This window comes from Sinohyriopsis cumingii, chromosome 12, assembly GCF_028554795.1.
Source record: "Sinohyriopsis cumingii isolate HCF-2022 chromosome 12, ASM2855479v2, whole genome shotgun sequence".
Classification (NCBI taxonomy): Eukaryota; Metazoa; Mollusca; class Bivalvia; order Unionida; family Unionidae; genus Sinohyriopsis; species Sinohyriopsis cumingii.
Genome location: NC_142972.1, coordinates 32,738,800 through 32,762,408, shown reverse-complemented (window position 1 = coordinate 32,762,408; position 23,609 = coordinate 32,738,800). Strand labels below are relative to the sequence as shown.

Here is a 23,609-nt window from a genome sequence, read left to right as displayed (position 1 = left end):
ACTCGAAAGAACCCCCACCCTCGATTAAAATGGTCGGCTCTTGATGACCCAGCATCTGTTAACACTGTGCAACATTGATTCATGTGGACAGAAAAAATTCGGAGGAAATTCTATCATAATGGCTCATGAACTGAAACAAAGATATATATCTCGTAAATTTTCTTTCACAAATTATCATTTCCCCACCCCACCCCCACCCCTTCAGTGGATCACTGTAAATGTCCTTTCTGAATTTACTGTTGGGGCAAATCAACTTTTCGTCACAATACATCCAGTCTCCTCCTGGCATGCAAATTGACTCAGCTGTATTGATCCTCCATGGCTCTATTTTTATAATCTCTGCATATTTACAAGAAAAACTTGTACCATAGAAATTAAAGTTAAATCAGCTTCCTCTCCATCTACATAAACGCATCGTTACGAGGGAGTACCAATAAATAAGCAGTTATCATACCATCGTGATTTTTACCAATTATTTTAGCGTTTGAGAAGAAGTCTTTTCTTAACATTAAAATTATGATAACAACAAATATTTTAGGGCTACTTAACTGAATTTTTTAAATGTAATTTTCCCTGTAAACTTCCGTTTCGCATGTGAGACTGATGTTGCCCTGCCATACATTTTTCTCGCGTATCGTGTGTATAACAGTGTAACGGTGTACATTGGAAGAGGGTGAAAACAATTAACATAATTCACGAAATTTGAATATGTAATTTGGTTGTAAGCATGCCAGAACGACTGAGGAAATGTGTCATTTACATGTTATATGCATGCTTAGCTTAAATAGCTAATGTTTAAACTGAAATCAGAGTATTAGTCTGAATGGAGTATATTTATGAAAAGGAAAATGTGCGGCAAAGCGTCAATACCACCGATGGCACCAAGATGTCAGTTGAACACATAAACGGATCGTTACGAGGCAGGAACAAGGCAACAGTAGCTATGCGAAAGGTGCAATATCTGTCGAAAGTACTTTGCAAATTAATACTAAATAAAATTTGTTTTTTTTCTTCTGGAATTTAAAATGCTTCTACACACGGTGTTTTTTTGGTGTTTTGCTTCGACGAAACTGTCTCAATGGATATAGTACTGTAGGGAGTAAGAGTATGTACCATTATCGTTGACTATCTCGCCAAGGTCATACAAAATTGTTCCATATTATTAACTCAAATCCTGTATGCGCACTGTTCAGTGCTCCATAATGTCTGTCTGGCGTTGAATCGGGTAATGAACTCGGGGGAAAAATCAACCTCGAATGTAAGAATGAATTTAGTTGAATTACTTTATTTCTTTTAAAAACAACTCGACTCGATGAGCTGCTGTTTGAATTTGTCTTTGTCGTGCTCATATTTGTAATTACAATGATGCAATTTAGGTCTTCCTGCCAGTATCAATGAATTACAAAACGCATTTTATGCCGTACTCGTTTGAAGTGTTACGGCCAAAATACATGGTCTAATGACCAAGAAAGGCACATAAACCTTAATTTTATACCATGAACGAAGCGGATTACAATGCCATGTCAATGCAGTTTTTAAACTTTTTAAAAATAATTTCCCTCAATTACTTTTTCACCAGGTTCTCTAATTCTAATCCTTTTTTTTCTACTCTTGCCTATCTAATTATAATTTTTCCGTTTCGAATCGGCTATTCTCTACCGTAACCTATTTTGTTTGTTTCTAGATGCTCTTATGGCCTTTTTGTATGTGATTCTCACCCAGAACTGTTTTCTCACCCCGTGTATAATCTATACAATACCGCGTGAAAATGTAGTTACATGCAAAGGTCAATAAATACCCATGCAAACCAGGCCCATATTTCATACAAAAATCTAGGTTGAAAAAAATATATTGGAAACGAGAGAGAAGATCGAAGTATTACTTTAAAGATTATCGTGGCTTAATCAAAAGTCATACAAAGTGCACGTACATAAGAGTTTAACGACTTAGCACACTTGCTTTGTAATGGACTTCGCCATGATTGGCTATATATACATAATTCAGTATTTAATATACATTCTCAGATTACCATTTACGCTTTTTCACCAGCCCAATCCATATGCCAGTTCGGACGCCATTGTCACAAGGATAAAACAAGCTGGAGTGGGAGTGGTGCGTGGGTTTGGACTATTGAAGCGTAAAAGGTCAGACATCAGATAAACTAATAAGAAAAGCAGAAGAAAAAAATGCTGCTGTCGTGGTGTGCAGTCTAGACACGTATTTAGCTCTTCAAGGACAGTAAAGAGGGGTAGGTCGGAGGGGGTGGAATTTCTGTCGGATCACTTTCTTTTTGTGTCTTTTTTCCTCGAGATGTATTTATTTAAATTTCAACTAGTGTTGTGTATATAGCATGTGTTTGCTCTAAACATCGATGCAATAATATTAGTACAAATTGTTTGAAGGTCAGAAATTTATTGACAAAATCGCAGGCCTCCCAAGAAAAATAAGGGCCATTATGCACCGACTCTATAACTATCACTCAATATAATATAACATTGATTGAAAGGTCCATCCAGGACATCAGGACATTTTTGTATGTAAAACTTGTTTGAACGAGTTTACGAATCGGTTGGACTAAGTTTAATGGTAGTTAAATTTAGCTACGGACTGTTTTTCAAATTTCCTACATGGTCTTTCTGAATCCTTAAGCTGAACGAGGTAAAGAAATCTATTTAAGTTTAGTACACATCGGTACATTTCCCAATACAAAGGTGCACACAAATAACATGTCGTGCAGTCCTCTGAAGATAACCCAATGGAGCCTCAATGATTCACAGACAGAACAAGCTATGCATAAATAAATAATCACGTATGCATAATTTTCCCCCGGGGGCGTACACACCATTTGATTAAATCTTTGGACATAAACATATACATGTTATACTTATACACAAGTAAAGAAAACACTTTAAAAGTTGTGACTTTTTTGCCACTTGTAATTCTTTATTCGTGATTTTTTTTCTCCACACGACTTTTATTCCTTTTCCCAACTCAACAAAATACAACTAAACTTTGACCAACATGAATTGTCATGCTAATTCAGACACTAACGTTATTGTCCTGGAATAAAATGTTTGTTTGGTCGTTGGTTAGAAAATGCCAATACAGCGAGGTTTTGTTTATCCTTCAGTCATATAAAAACAAAATAAACAAATCCATTGCAACTCGGATTAGCTTCATTCCAGTCTTTACCGCTTCGGTGGCCTAGTGGTTAGAGCGTCCACCTCGGATGCGGGAGATCGTGTGTTCGAACCCCGGCCGAGTCAAACCAAAGACTTTATGAAAATGGTATTAACAGCAGCCTCGCTAGGCGCTCAGTATTAAGAGGTTAATATAAGGACTGGTCAGCCTGGTGTCAGGATAATGTGACTGGGTGGGACATCATGTTACATGTCTGTGGCATGATGCCCCAGTGTTAGACATCACTATAAACTGCCACACTGCAGACATCGTAGCGATTTGATTGAATCATTGTTAAAGCTACGTTAAAAATCCAAATCACACACACACACACACACACACACACACACACACACGTCTTCTTAGCTGGAACGCATTACCGCTAAAACTATTGAATATGAAACAGTTGTAACCTCGTGACATTGTCTTCCAGTTCTACGAGCTACATGAATCATACGTGTAATAACATAAATTTAAAAAAAAAAACAAAGTGTCAAACAATGAATCGCTTATGATGTTTGTGTGTTTTGTATTTTTAACGCGATATGACTGAAACATTGTTAAAGCTACGTTAAAAATCCAAACCACACCAAACCACACCACAACCACCCCCCCCCCACACGATGCAAAGAACAATTCAAGGTCAAGGACTTTCATATCTTTTGATGCCTTGGCGTTGTTTGTATTGTCAGTAAGCTTAAAATGGTATGCACCAACCTTATCATTCAGTATTACAAACGGTGAAGCAATGGTACATCTGTCTGAAACTCGTTATAAGAAACTTTCAAACAGTTTTGTAACTGACAACAGAGATACCAAATAGACATTCATGCCAGTCGTCTCATTGCTTCCTCTTATCCTCTCGAATCTGGCATTCCTTAGCACTTAGCATAATCCTGACTCCCCTTCCAATGCTAAACTGCAGTGTAGTGTTGGTCCAGTGACCAGACATCAACTTTGTGCATGCATGATAACGAATTCCTCTGGAAAATAAAGATCTAGGTGTACTTGATGGTAATCGTATCTATCGTGTAGATATTGAGCATTCCATATTAGTGTGTAGTTAGTTCTTCTGTTTTCTGTCGTATTCGTGTATACACCTGCTAAAGACAAGCACACGTGTGTCTATTACACACATCTATGTCAACAAGATCTGTTCATTCAGATTTAGCATCTTTCAAAGCCCAGACAACTTCTCAGAGAATAGTTTTGTTCAAATTTAGTCAATATCTTCATTATACGATGACAGATTGAACATGTTGAGAACCATTCTGCAAGGAATCAACAATACTTTTGGTGACTTATTTCCCATCGGTACGGGTAAGGAACAATGCCTTTTAAAACCTGCAGCAGACTTAATGTATTGGGGACCAATTTCTGATGACATAATCCACGTCCATTTTCAAACGTGTTTGGGTCGTCCTTAAAGAGTACCCATATTTTTTAATTTCGGACACAAGACACAAACACAACAGAACAAGATGGGGTAGCCACGTGATATGAGGCAGGAAAGTTTGGTTCTACTCCTACAGACGTCCCATGCTCTCGGGCATTTAATGCAGAAGCCCCTTGCTCTCGGGCATTTAATGCAGACGCCCCTGCTCTCGGGCATTTAATGCAGAAGTCCCCTGCTCTAGGGCATTTAAACAATGCTTTGAAAGTCGCCGTAATACCGACTTTGGCCCTGAAATTAATGTGGATGATACACATTTTGCTGTCAAGATTGCTTCAAGATACGGGACATATTCTGCTGGTAATTTGTAGGCTAAAATGTATGGTCCTGCTTTTTGATTTGTTATCCTGCTCTTTCACTTGATGGTCCAGTCCTTTCAACCTCTGTGTGAGATGTGTGATTTGGATATTTAACGTAGCTTTAACACTTTTTCAGTCATATCGCTATGATGTCTGCAGTGTGGCAGTTTATAGTGATGTCTAGCACTGGGGCATCATGCTGAAGACATGTAGTATGATGTCCCACCCAGTCACATTATCCTGACACCAGGCCGACCAGTCCTAACACTAACCTCTTAATGCTGAGCGCCAAGCAAGGCGGCTGTTAGTACCGTTTTTGTAAGTCTTTGGTATGACTCGGCCGGGATCAAACCCACGACATCCCGCATCCGAGGCGGACGCTCTAACCACTAGGCCACCAGAGCGGTCTTTTTCACCCTCTGGATGTTACTTTTAGTGATTTTGGTTTAAATGTTACTTCGATCTGACTTAGGCGTGGAATTAATTATTTTCTCACGAAAATTTCTCTTCGAATTTTGCTGATATTGCATAATAAATAATATATGTCCCCACCCTCTGTACACCATGACTAAAGTTCATAACCATTTTCAACTGTTCAGACAAATAACCTTCATTATATTCAGGGTATCACATCTGCAATTAATACAACATGTAAAGAAAATTGTGCGCCAAGATAATGTATTTATTAGCTTTGAAAACTGATACAAAAGTAATAATATACTTGTGTTGTACTTTTAATTTCAGTTTAATAATTCTTGCATACACAGGCATTTTAAAATCTGGAAAATATACCATTGTTTGAAAAACTTCCTCGCGGTAATAGAATATCCTATGAAAACATCTGATCCGTGCAAAGCATGATAAGAAATGTTTAGCACATTACGAATAGATACAAATATACACGTCATGCCTATACACAAGTAACAACAGACCAACCATTGACAATCACTCTGAGATAGGAATACTTGCATAGCGATGTATAGTAAACAAGATCGTAAATGAAATATATCTCTGGTGTAAATATTTCATCCCGTTCCCCCAGTTTTTAAGCTATTTTGTTTTGGCGCAGAATCGTATGTTCCAGATAGTACGTATCTCTCAACAACGTCAGGGATGGGCCATTTCATTTTTGTGCGGGGACGGTTGGGATTTTTACAAACATACGTTCTCTCGTAGCTAAAGAATATTTTTGTTTTGATTTATAGCCAAACAAGATACAATTATAGTCGTTACATTAGTTAAAAATATATTATTGAGGTAAAAGAAAAACACCTTCACTGGAAAGAAATCCTAACATTTGCCCCTTCCATTAAATGGTTGGCCACTTAATGACCACAACATTTGTTGACACTTTAAATTTTTTTTTTTTTTTTTTTTGGGGGGGGGGCAAACACCCATCATTATCATTTGTGAATAGAAACAATGATACATTCTATAGCAAAAAGATCCATGTCGCCAATTCTTTTCTTATTTTTTTCCTTCTTTCTAGTAAGTACCAATACAAATCCCATCTAATCAGGGGAACGGGTGGCCGAGTGGTCTAAGGCGGTCGCTTTTACCGATCGCTGCCATCTCACCTCTGTCTACGTGGAGTCTAGTATTGGGCTCGGCAAATGTGGGTATGTGAGAAAGCTTGCCAGTAGCTTCCCGTGGATAGGTGATTCTTCTTGGGTTTTCCGTGGTTCTTCTTCCTCCAGGCACCGCGTATATAGCCGACCATTCTGAAAAATGGATTTGGCTCCACAAACCACAACCACCTTACTAATTATACTTTTGAGACAATTCAACTTCCATCATCATATAAGTCCAGTTTGCTGTTAAGTATATCATAGCAACATGACTCACAACGGATATCTAATTGCGATGTGTTCTGTCTGTTTATAAAGTTTCGTGTATAGTTGTTGTGATATTCAAAGATGGTTCTTATATTATAACTGTGCACATTTACAAACAACAAAACAACAAACGAACATACTTGTACCATATACATTCGCGCCCGTTCCCTCTATATAAACGCGTGGCTTTGAGGGAGTACCAAGAAATAAGCGGGTATAACACCTTCTTCTTCAAATAAGTGTTTGGTCCATGTGCAGGTATATTAGCACTGTGGTGAAATATGTACATGTGTGAAGGAATGCTCTTTGTACAAGTTGTTCTTGTTGTTGTTGTAGGTTTAACGCCATTTTTCAGCACACGATAGGCTATACATAGCGGCCAGTATTAATGGTGGGCGAAGAAAAAAACACGATTACTCAATGATAGAAAATAAATATAGAAACGGATCGTTCTGATGGAGTACCTTGTAATGAGCCGCGTTGTAATAGTTGCAATTTAAGAACTGTCAAAAATAAATATAATCTGTTCTGTTTATGAAGTGTGATGTGGTCCAGGTCCTATCGTGACGTTTAGATGTGGCTTTCGGGTTCTCAGATAGCCACCCGAGGCCTCTTTGTCCATTTTATGAAGAATGTAGAGAAAATATTCCTAAAATTGTATTGGTCATGGCCTCTAATAGAAACAGATTAAAGCCATCACTTCCACAAATTCGGGGCCCCGAGTGGCCGAGTGGTCTAAAGCGCTCTTCGTTACGGATCACTGCCATCTCACCTCTGTCTGCAGCGGTTCGAGTCTCGGATTCAACCAATGTGGGTATGTGAGAAAGCTTGCCAGTAGCTTCTGTCGGTGGTTCTTTCCGGGGTTTTCCCGGGTTCTTCCTCCACCATTAATACTGGCCGCCATGTATAGCCTATCATGTGCTGAAACATGGCGTTAAACCCCATAACAACAACATAACAATCCACAAATTCGAAAAGAATCTTGAATACATTGTCAAGATTTATGTACTTTGCGCAACAAAATAGATGAGAGAACAATTAATATTGTACAAGTACTTGCTGATTAATCTGCATTCTAAGACTTGTCGAATAAGTACAATTTGGCCTTTACAATCCATGTCAATTTAACGCTAATAGATTTTGTTTTCATTTAATTATGATGATGCATTTTATATTTAATAATCAAAAGAACTATGGTACTTATCATCGGCAGTTTGGCGTATTCCTCGTAGTTGTAGCTCGAAATTTTCTTTTACTCGCAATAATACGGTACATGAGTTTTTATAAACACCATTACAGTTGGCTGACTACAAATATGTATATATATCTCGCCAGGGTCGTACAGGACCTTGAGTCAGTCACATTTACTGGTATGTACAATATTCAACGTGCCATAACTTTCTCTCTTTCTTGCGTTAATTCGGGTAAGAGACTCGGACAAAATCCACCTTGAAGTATAAGGTAGGTATGGATTTTGTTTAATTAAGGTGATAATAAGTATGGAATTTTTATATTGACCGCCAATCCGCAAGTATAAAACAGCTGCTTTTTGTGAACGTTTTTTGATATAAATTTTTGAAAATATATTAGGTAGGTAACAATAAAACAAATTTAGTACTGAAAAGACTAAACTGCTGCTTGCCAGTAGCTTCTCGTGGGTCGGTGGTTCTTTCCGGGTTTTTTTTCGGGTTCTTCCTCCACCATTAATACTGGCCGCCATGTATAGCCTATCGTGTGCTGAAAAATGGCGTTAAACCCTGCAACAAGAACAAGAACAACAACAACTAAACTGCGTATTTTTCCTTGTCTGCAAAAGTTTTTTTTGTGTTTTCATTCTTGCTGAACCACTAAACGAACTGCTCTTTAAATTTGCTCTTTGTCGCGTCCATCCTGGGAACATTGTTGTCAATATGTATGCAGTTGGGGACATGGTTTGCATCTGCCAATACGGACAGTAATTTTGTGTTTATAGAGGCGTCCCAAGGACTAATCCTCTTTGTAACAACGACGCAAAATACTTACAGCCATGCTTGAGCGATTTTTAAAACAAATCTTACTTATGACATACAAAGACAATACAATCTTAATTCAGGAAAGCCCGGAGATTAATGGAACGTGCAAAACATGGTATGAAATACATACCACGTTACGAGCAGATACAAACATGCATGTCATGTGTAAACTAGATTGTACATGAAATCCACCTATCTCCCATCACCCCCCCCCCCCAGGTTTTAACGCTATTTTGTTTATTTTGTTTTGACGCGGAATCATAAGTTCCAGGTGGAAGCATCTCTCCACGACCAAAGGGATTGACGATGCGGGAGGGATACGACTTGGACTGGATTTAAAAATAAAAATATTCATGTCATATATCCACCCGAGGCCCATAATTAGATTGGATTTCCAATACAAATCCTATCAAAGTTTGGGTCTCGGGTGGCCGTGTGGTTTAAAGTGATCGCTTTTACCGATCCTTGTCATCTCACCACCTCTGTCAGAGTGGGTTCAATATACTGGCCGACACGTATATCCTATCATGACGGGGCCCCGAGTGGTCTAAAGCGCTTTCCGTTACGGATCACTGCCATCTCACCTCTGTCTGCGTGAGTTCGAGTCTTGGATTCAGCCAATGTGGGTATGTGCGAAAGCTTGCCAGTAGCTTCTCGTGGGTTGGTGGTTCTTTCCGGGGTTTTCCAGGGTTCTTCCTCCACCATTAATAGGCCCTACTGGCCGCCATGTATAGCCTATCGTGTGCTGCAAAATGGCGTTAAACCCTACAACAACATATCCTATCATGGGCTGAAAAATGGCTTTAAGTCGGACAAACAGCCACCACCTTATTAATTATACTAATGGGACAAATCAACCTCGCTTTAACATACGTCCAGTTTGCTATTAAAGCATATAATAACGCATATAATAACAGCATTAATTGGAATGGATAACTGCTTCGTGTTCTCTTCATAAAGTTTGTTGTAGACCTTTTGTGATATACATAGGTGGCTGTGTTATTATAACTTGTGCATATTTACAAAAACTACATACTTTTGCCATATATTTTAAAGTTACCTTTGCTTCCTGTGTCTCGGTATAAACGGGTAGTTACGAAAGGGTACCAAGACATAAGTGTTTATATACAATCATGATTTTTTTTTCTTCAAATGAAATTCATTTAGCATTTGAGAATAAATTCTCACCATAAAATCAACATTATGATAGCAATAAAAAAAATATGTTATGACTACTTAATTATTTATCTTCTTTATGTGGTTTTCCCTTAAGTGCGTAAAACCAAGTCACGTAATACACGAATTTTGTTAATTGTCTGACCATGCATGTCCCGAAGTTGTAAGCAGTCTTATTTTCTGCCTGTTTAATTCTTTTTTATTCTTTCATGCCGTCTATTCTCTGCTGTAATCTCTGTCTGTTTCGAGCTGCTCTTGCGGAATAAATTGTTTTGTACAACTCCCATCCAAAACTGTTTCCCCACCCCAATAAAAAACAGTCTCAGCTTTCATAAAAATAAATATAGGCTGAAGGAAAAAAAATCGTTGCTTTATTACGAACAAAGAACTTAATGACTCATCATCCCACTTGTTTCGCAATTGCCTTGGTGGGTGTTAAAAAAAATGGCTCAGTATTTAATGAAGAACACATTACCATATATGTTACATCATGAATCCAATCCATATCACAGTTTGGACGCCATTGTGACAAGAATGAAACAAGCTGAGGTAGAGTGGGGGTATAGATGTGGACTAGTAAGAAATGAAAGACCAGGCATAAAACGAACTAATATCTTAATATAATAATAATAATAATAATAATAATAATAATAAATAAATAAATAAATAAATAAATAAATAAACAATAATAGTAATAATAATAATAATAATAATAGCAACAACAACACTAATAATAATATTAAATGCATCTCTACATTGAACAGTTTCGATACCGACTTCTGTATATATCAGTTTACCAAGGTACATACAACCATACTTTTCAGTTTACCAAGGTAGACGTATAGGTGTATTTCATTTTATCAAGGTACAATATAGGGAATGCAGTCTTCTGATGACGTCATCACTGACACGTAGACCGAACAGCCTATAAATAATTTATCACAAACATCATATTCCCGATTGACACACCAAGGACAAATCTAGTGAAAATCACGAAGGCGTAACTCTTTGTTCGTGATATTTTTTAATGTGACTTTCTTTCCATTTCCCTACTCGACGGACTACTCACTGTTAAATTGAACCAACATGACTGATCATGTCAGTTTAGAGCAGTGGTGGGCAAACTACGGCCCGCGGGCCGCATGTGGCCCGCCAAGGGCTTTCATGCGGCCCGCCAAGGGCTTTCATGCGGCCTAGGAACAAGTCATCATTCGCACTGACTCTGTTTATGTTACTCTGTTTATCAAATAAATGTGCTTCTTTTGAAGTTGAAGTTTTCAAATATTAACAACATATTAACAACTGAAAATTAATTAGATGTTATTTAGAAATAAACCTTTTGTTTTGCTATTTCAAATATTAATTATTTTACTTAATGAACTATGCGGCCCTCGACAAGGTATAAATTTGTGTATGCGGCACTTGTACTGGAAAGTTTGCCCACCTCTGGTTTAGAGTATAAGTGCGATTACGTTCGAAACATAGTTGTTGGATAGAAAAAGTATTGCGCAAGTCTATCATAAAGAATTTTTTTTTAATAAAGCCAGAACTCGATCTATTTCAGCTCGGGTTAGCTTGTTTCCAGTCTTAGCCGGACGGCATTGCCGCTGAAAAATTTGAATATTAAACAGTTGTAACCTCACCACACCGTCATCCATTTAATGCCGTACATGAATTTTGTTTGTCACAACGATTCAAAACTCTGTCAATAAAACCATCAAACAATGAGTCTCGTATGATCTCAAAACAGACCGCTCCGGTGGCTTAGTGGTTAGAGCATCCGCCTCGGATACGGCAGGTCGTGGGTTAGATCCCCGGCCGAGTCATACAAAAGACTTATAAAAATGGTACTAGCAGCTGCCTCGCTTGGGCTCAGCATTACGATGTTAGTGTTAGGACTGGTCGGCCTGGTGTCAGGATAATGTGATTGGGTGCGACATTATGCTGCATGTCTGTGGCATGATGACCCAGTGCTAGACATCACTATAAAACTGCCTCACTGCAGACATCTTAGCGATATGACTAAAAAATTGTTAAAGCTTCGTTATAAATCCAAATCTCTCTCTCTCTCTCTCTCTCTCTCTCTCTCACACACACACAGATCTCAAAACAAATCGTAGTGTTATATTTCATTTATTTTGTGTGCTTGACCTTTGTCCGTGATTGAGGTTAGAGTTTTGTCATACCCGACTTTTGTAATATTTTTTTTAAAAGATATTTAAATTTGAGACCTAACTTTGTTTACGAGTTTGGTATATTCAGGAAGCAAACGTGTTAAAAATATTTTGGAATTTTCCCTTAGTTTTTCATAAAATTCCGACATTAGTCAAATGGGGATGTAAATAAAGAGCATTTTTTGTAAACAAAGTCTTCATTCCTCGTTTAATATCAGCCTTAGGGAATATATGATTAGAGTTTATGGTTGTGTTCTGTTGTAATTTGATAGGAATTATTTTTTTAAATGATTATTTGGAATTACAAAGTGCTCATTAACCTTTTGGATTAAAACACTACTTTGGGATTATAGATGACTCATTCAGAGACAGTCGGGATTATATCGTTGATGTATATCAAGACGTTCATGACTTTTGGAAATCATTCTGAACATTATATACTGTGGAATTGTGATAGAACATTCAGTATTATTTGGGGTTTAATTAACAATACTGTGTCTTTTGAATCTTCACTTTGTATGCCATTGAAAGAAAATCTTAATTGAATTTTACTCAAACTTGATTATTTGTCCATACATTCAAACTCGTTGTTGTGAACAGGTTTATATTTTGCACATAGTGTTGGACATAAAACCAAGGAATGCAGGTGTTAATGCCACATCTTGAGGAAAAAATTTAGATTCGTTGTTTTACATTGGATAATGTGATTCGCTTAGAATACCTTAATAGACTTTATGTTGTTTATTAGTGATGGAATCGTAGTTTATGGGGGACTGCGTGCCTTTATTGCACATTTCCTGATAACAATGCTTGAACCATATGTTTTAGGTATGTATTTTTTTATACCCGAGTCGAGATTAAGCTTTAGACCTGTGTTGCAGATAGTCTCTACGCCCCAGCGCGTAGCTAGTGGGCATTTCTCTGCTCTATGATCTACCTTCGGTGTAGTTCTTGTTGCTATGTAAACAGTGACGTCGCTAGGGGGGTGCGGACCGCACCGAGTGACACCATCTCAGAGGGGTGACACCAAAATGAAAAATTGCAAATTTTACAGAGCACACACTGCTCGGTCTAGTCGGATTTCATAAGCGGCTAACCGATCATAGTTAAATACATGACTAGCAGGCACAGCAGTGGCGTCGCTAGGGGGATGCGGGGGGTGCGGACTGCACCGGGTGACACCATCAGAGGGGGTGACACCAAAATGACATTACTAAGGATTCTGTATGGTCTGTTACGGAAGGAGGACCATGGGGGAGACACCATGAGCTACCGCACTGGGTGACACCAACCCGAGTGACGCCACAGTATGTAAACAATGAATAAACCTTATGGGTTTTCGTCTACAACCGCGTCCATCAGATCTGCATCATTGTCAGATAATTTATCACCATGAAGTTGCAATTATGACCTATAGCCTGGTTTGTTTTGAGAAAGGAGATCCATAACAGTACGATCTGCTAAAGGTTCTTCGTTTCGTTTCTGAACAGCTCAGTTAACTGCTGTTTCAATTTGTCATTATATGAGCACAGATTATGAACATTCTTTTAATTTTGTATACAATTTGGTACATGGTTTATATACGTTAGCAGTGTTTCCATTATTGCATACGTCCGAAGGACTTATCCTAAATATAAGCATGATGTAAAATGCTATCAGACATTACTTTAGACAACATGCGTGATGTTTACACCATATATTTTAAGGTCAAAACAGCGTATTATACCTCTATATAAACGGGTTGTTACAAGGGTACCAAGGAACGATATGTTTTAATAACATCATGAATTTTCCCAATTAAATTCGTTTAGCGTTTGAGAAGAAGTTTCTCCTTAAAATCCAAATTATGAAAAGAAAAAAATGTTTTTCACTACTTAATGGGGTTCCGTTGTGTGAATTTCCCTGCAAACTTAAATTTTCCATGTGATATTGATGTTGCGTGAAAACATGTGACATAATACACGAACTTCGTGACACTATATCATCTCGCCGTAAGCATGCTAGAAGATCTAGGAAATGGTCATTTACATTTTATATGCATGCTTTTCTCAGAAAGCAAATGTTTCTTCTGAAACTGAAGTAACGACCTGAATCGAGTTTACTTTTGAAAAGGCCAATGTGCCTAAAGGCGTCCAAACCGAAGACTCCGCGATAAAACTTGAATATAGAAACTGTTCGTTACGAGGAAATACCAAGCGGATATGCAGTACGTACAATAGCTGTCGAAATAGGAAAATAATGTTTTGTTTGTTTGTCCATATTGTAAACAACTGAGAAGAAAATATACAAGACAAGTATAAGGTATGTATGAATGTAGTTGAATCACTGTGTAAGTAAGTAATTGGGTAATTAATTAATTTGAATGGTGACAGCTTATCCGCATGGATACAAATCCTTTTTTTTAAATATAGGGTAGGTAGTTAAAGAACTGAAATTTAGAGCTGAAGAGACAAAATCGCGTCCTTTTTCTAGCACCATCAACTAATGGTTCTTTCTTTTCTGAACAATTCGAAAGACTGTTGTGTGAATTTGCCCGTTGTCGTGCCCAAATTACAAACTTAGTTGTCAATACGTAGACAATTTGTTAACATGTACGGACGCAGTTTTGTTTTTAAATTGCAGACGCCTAAAGGACTTCTCGTCAATCCAATCATGATGTAAAATAACCATCAAGCCTTATCACATATTCTTGTTTGATATTTACAATGCAATCATGATGTAAAATAACCATCAAGCCATATCACACGCAGAGTTGTTTGATATTTACGATGCAATCATGATGTAAAATAACTATCTGGCGTTAACACATACAGCACTGTTTGATATTTACGATGTAACCATGATGTAAAATAACCACCAAGCCTTAACACATACAGCCCTGTATGATATTTACGATGTAACCATGATGTAAAATAACCATCAAGCCTTATCACATACAGCCTTGTTTGATATTTAAGATGCAATCATGATTTAAAATAACCATCAATCCATATCACATGCAGCCTTGTTTGATATCTAAGATGCAACCATGATGTAAATTAACTATCTGGCGTTATCGTATACAGACTTGCTTAATATTTTAGATAACGACAACGGTTACCGGCGTTGTCAAATGCTATATATGGATATATTAACATTAGCCCGGATACAAATAAATTTATCTCTGTTCGAAAATCGAGTATTTTCCATGTTAATGCAACTGTACGCCCAAACTTCTGCCCCATGTGGGAAATTATTTGGAAAACTGTATTACATAATGTTATACAATGTTACTTGGCATATGAGCAGTTGCGTACATATTACCCTTAGTGTCTGCCTAGTATCTAACTTAGAGCATTGTTATTACACATAGGTAACAATATCTAATAAACTAATAAACTGCTACAAGCAAATGGATTTGTTTTCGTTTCTAAAACGTCACCAGTAAATGACAAGTCGAAAACATTGGAAACCAATTTTGACAAAACCCCTAGAAATGTACATGACAGCACACGTCGGTCCTTCATGCACACAGGTTCTGCATCAATTGCACAAGACAATTGTAGGTCCCTTGTGCACCGATTCTGCAACTATTGTTTGAGCAATATAACATTTCTTCAGAAGTCCATTTAGGACATTAGGGACAAAAAGCTTGTTTGAACTAGTTTACAAATCAGTTGAACCGATGAAACGACTTTTATTTTTACTATTTCCTAAAGAACGTACCAAAATGTTGCAATAAACTATCAAACAATGAATCGGTTATACATTTTACGATGTTTTTCAGTGGTAGAGCTTTAGTTTATGATGGACTGCACGTCTTTAACTAATTTGCATAAAATATGTTGCGGGCACATTTCCTGCTTACAATTTCGAACTAGATGTTTGTGGGAATTGAAGTTTCTTCATGTTTCTTTTTTGATTGTTTTTTTTTTATATATTTTTTTAAAGCTAGTTTCAACATCATCTTTTAAGATCATTGGTTTTACGGTTGCTGATAGCCTTTTATCCCCAGTTCGTTGTTTGGTGGGCATTTTCTGTTCTACACTGCAATAATCAGATTTGCCTACTAATCAATAATTTACATGTGGAAGATTAATTTATTTCGTCTAATATTTGTTAACATTATTTGTGCGGTTGCCTTCGCATTCCTTTTTCAGTTGCTTAATGATTAGTCTTTATAGCAGTTTTTCTCAGGGAAAATGCATAGTCACCAGGATTCATTTTGTTGTAGTTGAACTTTTGCCTTCATAGTTTTCTGTCCACCATATTGATGATTGCTGCTGGTAGGCTGGTAGACTCAAAACTCCTGACCATCTCCTTTCCTAAAATGACAGGATGAAATTTGACCAGAAAGTCTCGAGATCATTGTGGGATATCTCGAGTGTTGTCTTTTATTTTCAGACATTTCGATAGAAGTTTACGTTTCTCATTGTTTTTTGCCCAAGTGTTTGCTTATCCTGGATGTAAACGAATGGTCGGACATCATCACTTTCCATTATTCCAACTTTCTTCGAACTATCGGTCTCCAACTCGACAATTGCATTCGTTAGATTATCGTCATTGTAAGCTAAATCACCATGACGTTGCAAACATGTAGTGACCAACTGAGATTCGAGCTGAACACACCAACATTCATGACATTAGATTCATGCCTAATGGGAAAAGGGAATTTCACCTTATTTTAATCTCTTCAACAGTATGTCATGGTTTAGATTGAAATGGAGATGTAAACCATCTTCATCGGCCATTTCTCACAAATGACTACCTTCTTTATTCAGCTTTCCTTACTTTTCTTCCTGTTTTTCAACGATTGTGGAAAAAATGTATTTTATTTTTTCGTTGCTTAACATATTGCATTGCGTGTATTTGTGTTGGTTATCACTTTGGTTATATTGAATAATTAATTGTCTTAGATAATACACAAACTATTTTTTGTCTTGTTCAACTATATTAAATTGAGAACATATTTTAGAAGTATTACAGAATATAAACAGGTACTTTTGTCGAGTGACTTTGATTTTACCGTAATTATAACATGCAGCCGGGTATGCTTATTGAAAGACCCATTTGCTCACTGCTGAATGGAATGTGAGGTGAAAATACGTCGGAGGTAGCACTTAACTTTATCTGGGCACTCACCCACTAACCGTGACCAACGCTCTAGATTACTGAAAGCCAATTTTAAAGAGGAGAAAATGAAGCAGTTGCTCCTGGGGCCTCCACCTGTCGGCGAGCCACGCTAAGCACTCACTGCAAAACTCGGAAGAGGAATTATTGTTAACACATTAACCTCAGCAGCAGAGAGGGCGATCAGACCACTTAAGGGAGTGGGCACCCTTGTGTTTGGACCAAAAAAAAACAGTGACCCTTCATAGAGGTCAATACCACGTCTACGATTATTGTTTGTCCCAAACAGAATTGTAGACGAACCCTCTCTGCTGCTATTCATGCTGCAAAAGAAATTTTTACCACCATATCAAGTTTGATGAATATTTCTCAACGCGTTCTTCTCATCTGAATCATGGGAATCTTCATCTGAATCATGGGAATCTTTTGTTTTGTTCTTCAAGTAATATTCAAGTTCTGATGGTGGTTTTTCTATTTTTGGATTTATGTTCTTTCTGTGTTTATAATATATCATCAAACTTCTGTATCGAACTCCACCGCAATTTTTGCAAATCTGATATAATCCTCTAACGCCTTTGTTACATCCAACACAACTTCGTGGACCAGCATGAGGATTTTTCTTTATAAGATAATTATGTACTTTGCAATATTCTCCACGACATTTTTTATCACGGTTCCTTGACGCAGCCACGCACAGTTGAATGATATCTTTTTAATTAAATTTATTAATTTATCCAAATATTTTATCAAGACCCACACGATTTCTTGTTCTTGGATCATGTAAATTTATTGTTATAAATCCATGTGGAATAGCTTGCGCTCGTGAGAAGAAATTTTTGAATTTAATTATATCCATGTCACCACCACACCAAGTTTGATGAATATTTCTAAGTGTGTGCGTGTGTCTACGCCATTAAACACAACTAAAATGTTGCAGTTGTCTCTGATCACTTTCGGAATTTGTGTATATCGTTGAGTAACATAGATCATGTCTGTATTTTTATGTCTACCTCGGGAAAATATTCTGGCTGGATTTGATTGTTTATCTAGCATCACATCGTCGTATACAACTAAATTATTAATAAATCCGTCTAAAACATCTACGGATGGTGCTTCATCAATATCGGTTATAAACTCTATAACATCATTACCCTCATCCAGTAATCGCGCGTTTTCATTGAAATCTTTAAGTACATCATAACATCGTTGATCATCAGCGGATGGTGCTACTAAATACAATTTATCCCATTTCAACCATCTCATTATCAGATTAAGTAATAACTGCGTCTTACCCGATCCAGATGGTCCTATGATAATCATTCTGATGGAATTTGGTAACACAGGGTGGTGTTTAACTGGCTCTCGTTTTCTTGTTACTGAGAAATCAATTATATCCATATATATATTATGTCATGAATTTATATTGCTTACGCTGTAGAGTTAAAACTCCAACTACTGATTTAGCTACGGTTACAACAAAAAATAAAAAAATAGCGTATGGTGGAAAATGTTCTGTATGTGGTAGAAAGAAATTTTCGTTTTTACCTAATAAGCGGGAAGGTGATATTGCTAATTTGATGTCAAAGTTTCCAGGTGCTCCATGGGCTAAATACAGCGGAGAAAAACATCTACCGGGATATAATTATTGCGGTCCTGGTACCAGACTTGATATCAGGCTCGATAATCAAGATCAACCAAAACCAGGCGAGGAACCAATAATCGCTATTGATCTAGCTTGTCACGCTCATGATGTAGCTTATAAAAGTAAAAATCTACAAGATAGAGATATTGCAGATGTGAAATTAATTCACGCGTTAAATTCCATAAAAAATAAAAATATTAGAGAATCATTAGCTAATTGGTTAGTAAGATCCGCGATAAAAGGTAAATTGGCGCTTGGGGCTGGTAATTAATAATGGAATCTATTTATTATTCACCAAGAGGATACTGGAGAGGCAAAGCAGCAATTGGTAAACTTGCTGATGCAGCAGCGGTTAAACATTCTACTGCTAAAACGTGGTTATCCAAACAAGCAATATGGCAAATTTATCTACCACCACCGAAACGAATTCAGTACGCGTATTTCGATGTCAGTGTTCCTAATGAAGTTCATCAAGCTGATATTCTGTTTTTACCGCATGATACTGTGCGTAGAAAAACATACAAATACGCGTTAACCGTAGTTGATGTTGCAAGTAGATATAAAGAAGCAGAGCCGCTATCAGCGAAAACATCATCTGAAGTAGCCGATGCGTTTGAACGAATTTATCAACGAGGACCATTACGATGGCCACAGATACTACAGGTTGATCCTGGTAAGGAATTTCTTGGTCCAGTATCTTCGTTGATGAAACAACATAATACCAAAATACGACGAGGTCATACTGCAATTCATCGTGATCAGGCAATTGTTGAGCGATTTAATCGAACACTCGCTGAGCGGTTATTTGGATATCAATACGCGAGGGAATTTATTCAGGATACGAGATCTCGCGAGTGGGTTGCAAGATTACCAAGCGTGATAGCTGCATTAAATAATGAGATCACACGAACAACCAACATGAAACCCATTAATGCAATTACCAAAAAAAATATACCAACACAACGAAAAAATGTTGAAAAACAGAAAATATTGGGTGATGTTACAGTTAGATATTTATATGAGCCTGGTGAACTTGAAGGTGGTAAAGCGAGAGCGACTGATCCTATTTGGAGTGTTACCACACACAAAATATCCACCGTGACAAGATCCTCAGGTAGACCTGCAATATACAGATTAGATTCGACTGCTCCTCAACGTGGATTTACACGTGAACAACTACAAATAATTACCGAGGATACACAACTACCACCGCGATCACTTAACTAGCACTAGCGCCTCTACGTCGATTACACTCAAGACAGGTCAACATGGTATTTTCTCGTGTATGACCGCGACTATTATCTTTTCTATCTACGGTAAATTGTCTTGAATCATTACTCGAATACCTCCACAGCATTATACAATTACAACTGGCGCAATGATTATTGTGCTGCTGTTTTAACTCAATAATAAATTCAACATCAAGATCAAAGTCACGTTTATTTTTTTTATCAGATTGTTTGTATCCGATTAATTTTTTTCTTATTATATCATCATCGATGATGTTAAATTTATCAACGATTTCAGGAATTATAATTCTACGTAATTGAGATATTTTTCTGACCCTTGATACCGCTAAATAAACTAAATTTGACCACTCGATGCGATCGTCTACAATCCAGACTCGTGTATCAGAAATAGTTAATCCCTGAGACGAGTGGATTGTCATGGCGTATCCCAACACCCATGGAGATTTGTCAGCGCGTAATACATCTTCGACCACACTGATATCAACGGCGACAATATCATTTAATACGAGATTCTGTTTTTCAGTCTGTCCTGGAATATCAACATTAATATTTTGTTTTCGTGTATCTGATGGTCTATAACACAACGGTATGGGTAATTCTGAGTATTTTTCTTTATGTAGTTGAAATAACTGTTGTTGTAAAGCATCTCTGATTATTTTTCTGCTTGCTACTATCAAATCGGTGGGTCTCCATAAATTTAAAAAATCACTCATTGAGGTCTCTGAGATCACTCCACGTATTATTTCACACTGAATTTTGTTTTATTGTAATCTGATTAATTTTTTAAACTCCTTTAAATTTGCATCGAGAGCTCTATGATCATCATCTATTTCTTCGTAATAATCAACGAATTTTTTTAACCAATCATGTGGATATGGTCCAACAAAAGGCGGCGGTTGACCATGATCGCCACACATCATTATAGCGGTATTTTTCGTCAACAACCAATCAAGAAACGTTTTTAATGTATCCAATGACACCGTACATATCTCGTCCCAAATAATTATTTTAGGTATATATTTTTCTCCCATTCGTTTAGGAGTCCATGTATCCCCGCGCCATCGAAAGAAACTGATACGTACACGATTGTACTTGCCGCTGTTTCATCTCGCGTGCAAGTCTATATGTGGGTGTCAGCACGATTATATCTGAATTTCTAAAAACATTAATTGCTCGAGTCGTTTTGCCGCATCCACCAGGTCCATTGAGATATACTGTCTTATATCTAGTTATTGGATCACTCAACGATGGCGCTTTCGACATTTCTGATATTTTATTACCCTTACGATAAAAATCTCTTATTGGAACATCTGCTGATTCTGTATAATTGTGTAATAATTCTTTTTTTTATTCTCCACGAACCCCATCGTTCATCATTACTTGTAAATTTCATAACAGATTCTAAATATTTACTTGAAATATAAAACGAATCTGTTGCGACTCTGACTGCGGTCTCAGGAAATCTATTAATCATCGATAATAAATTTATGGAAACATAAGCCAACATGGAAAATCTTAGATGAGGATACTGTGGGGAGACGTCATTTATGTAACTAACGATCGTACCCAATTTTGTTCCGTCGGATAAATAAACACTTTCTCGATTTACAAATATATTTCTTGCTGTTGTATCAGCGATTATAAAATCGTACTCGGCATCATCTAGAATTAATCGTGCGTGATGTCTTTTATGATCATATGCACCACCTTGAGTAAATTTACCTATAATTTTTCTACCGAGATCTTTTGCGGTTTTGAATTTATTCTCGAGAATTTTAGGAATATCATCTTCGGAAGCATCAGGATATTTTTCCTTAAACTCGCTAATAACTTCAGAATCTGACATGAGCAACCAAACTTTCGTCTGTGAATGATATGATATAATCGCCTCACTGACCACCAACGATGTCAGTATCGCACAATCTAGCATATATCGTAATAAAACTATAGGTGCCCAACATTTTTCACAAAAATGTCTACCAAACCAAACATAACAAATCTTGTGAAGATTTTCTTTAAACTCGAATGATTCAATACAGGCGAATCCAGTCAGATCAAAATCAGGTAATGGTCCATTAATTGCCACTCGCGTCATCTCGTTTGTAGGGTGACCAAATCTTTTAAAGTATACAGAACAATCTCCGTATCCTAGAAAACTTCCTGGATAACATGCAACCATATCAGCCGAAATAACATCATTGTAATTATATTTGGTATTCCATAATCCGCCATGTCCGTATTCGACGCAACTTGCGCGTACATCTTCAAGTAAATCAAATCGTGTTGGTTTCCATGAATTTTTTTCTCTAGCAAAATAAGCCGCAACAGATGGAACGGTAAAACAATTATTTAGTAATTTGTCAGTATTTTCCGCGTGCTTGCACTCTAAAAACTTCTCTGCAAGAATTTTCATCTCGTCATGGAGGGTTTCTGTTCGATATATTTCACCATTTGGTCTGACAAACTGATCAAATTCACCTTCCTCATTACTTTTAAATAACCATACCGATACAGGATCGTTTTTACTTATTTCGTTAATAAAATCAAACATACTCATATCTGAGGGGTAAAATCTAACAGTTCGATCACGTGGAAATATTGTTACTGCGCTGGTCCATGCGTGCGCGTTATGATCAATAATATTTATTGGAGCTCCTTTCGATTTATATTTCGATTCGTACAGTACCTCTCCCGTTATTGTCGCTACGGTTATTGGAAATTTTAATAGTTTTCCTAACTCAGCAACATCTTTTATTGTAGCACCGGTATCCTTAACTGAATCAGCCCACGAGTTTATTTTTTCACGCCTTAAATCAGTTAATCCATTTCCACGCATCGCGTTTGTAAAGTGTTCTATTACTCGTTCGGCTACACAATTTAACCTTGAAAATTTCATGGGTGCCAGTTTATCAACGTTGGGTTTTTTATTTATCTCATAGATTCCATAAATAACTGCTATTGCAGGATACACTCGCTCATAATACGGTTTGTCAATACCCGCCAGTAGACCCGGTCTGGAATTTTCACTTAATATGACAGTTTTATTATTGCCAAGGACAGGATCATATTTGTCACGGATAATCCAACTACCTGTTTCTGTTAATACAATAAATTTTACTCTGAAGAAATATTTTTGATTGCCCTCGTATTCAGCGATGTAGTTAATGATAGTTGCCGCTCGCTTGTCATTCATTGTGGCGTCCTTGACAGTATTGCCTATAATCTTGAACGTTGACCATGTATGAGATGCACCATCCGTGTAAAATTCTTTCTTGGCGTCTTGAATTTTCGAGATCAGACTTTTATTTTTCGGATCAACCAAATCTCGCACTGGCAAGTCTGGAGATAATCTGTCGAGGTTGAATTTATATTTAACAGGCCTAGTTTGGGATAATCTCTAACTCATTCATATAATTAAAACAAATATTTAAGTAAAGAAAATCATATATATACAATGTCTCAATGCAAATGGTTGATGA

General features: G+C 37.1%; 1 protein-coding gene across 6 annotated transcripts in view; it reads left to right on the top strand.

Moving 5' to 3' along the window:
- Positions 1 to 23,609, top strand: part of LOC149786212 (polyunsaturated fatty acid 5-lipoxygenase-like) — a 68,823-nt gene that overhangs the window by 5,677 nt on the left and 39,537 nt on the right. The window contains exon 2 of one of the 6 annotated variants that reach the window (XM_089976587.1): positions 2,050 to 2,248. The exons of 1 other annotated variant lie outside the window; for it this stretch is intronic. Coding sequence is in view for 1 of the 5 variants with exons in the window: in XM_089976584.1 (XP_089832710.1) it covers positions 8,083 to 8,137 (55 nt within the window). In the remaining 4 variants the exon portion in view is untranslated. Of the gene's footprint in view, positions 1 to 2,049; positions 2,249 to 8,067; positions 8,229 to 14,397; positions 14,431 to 23,609 lie in introns of those variants that run through there. 4 more of the 6 variants (XM_089976584.1, XM_089976586.1, XM_089976588.1 and 1 more) reach the window with 4 other exon arrangements.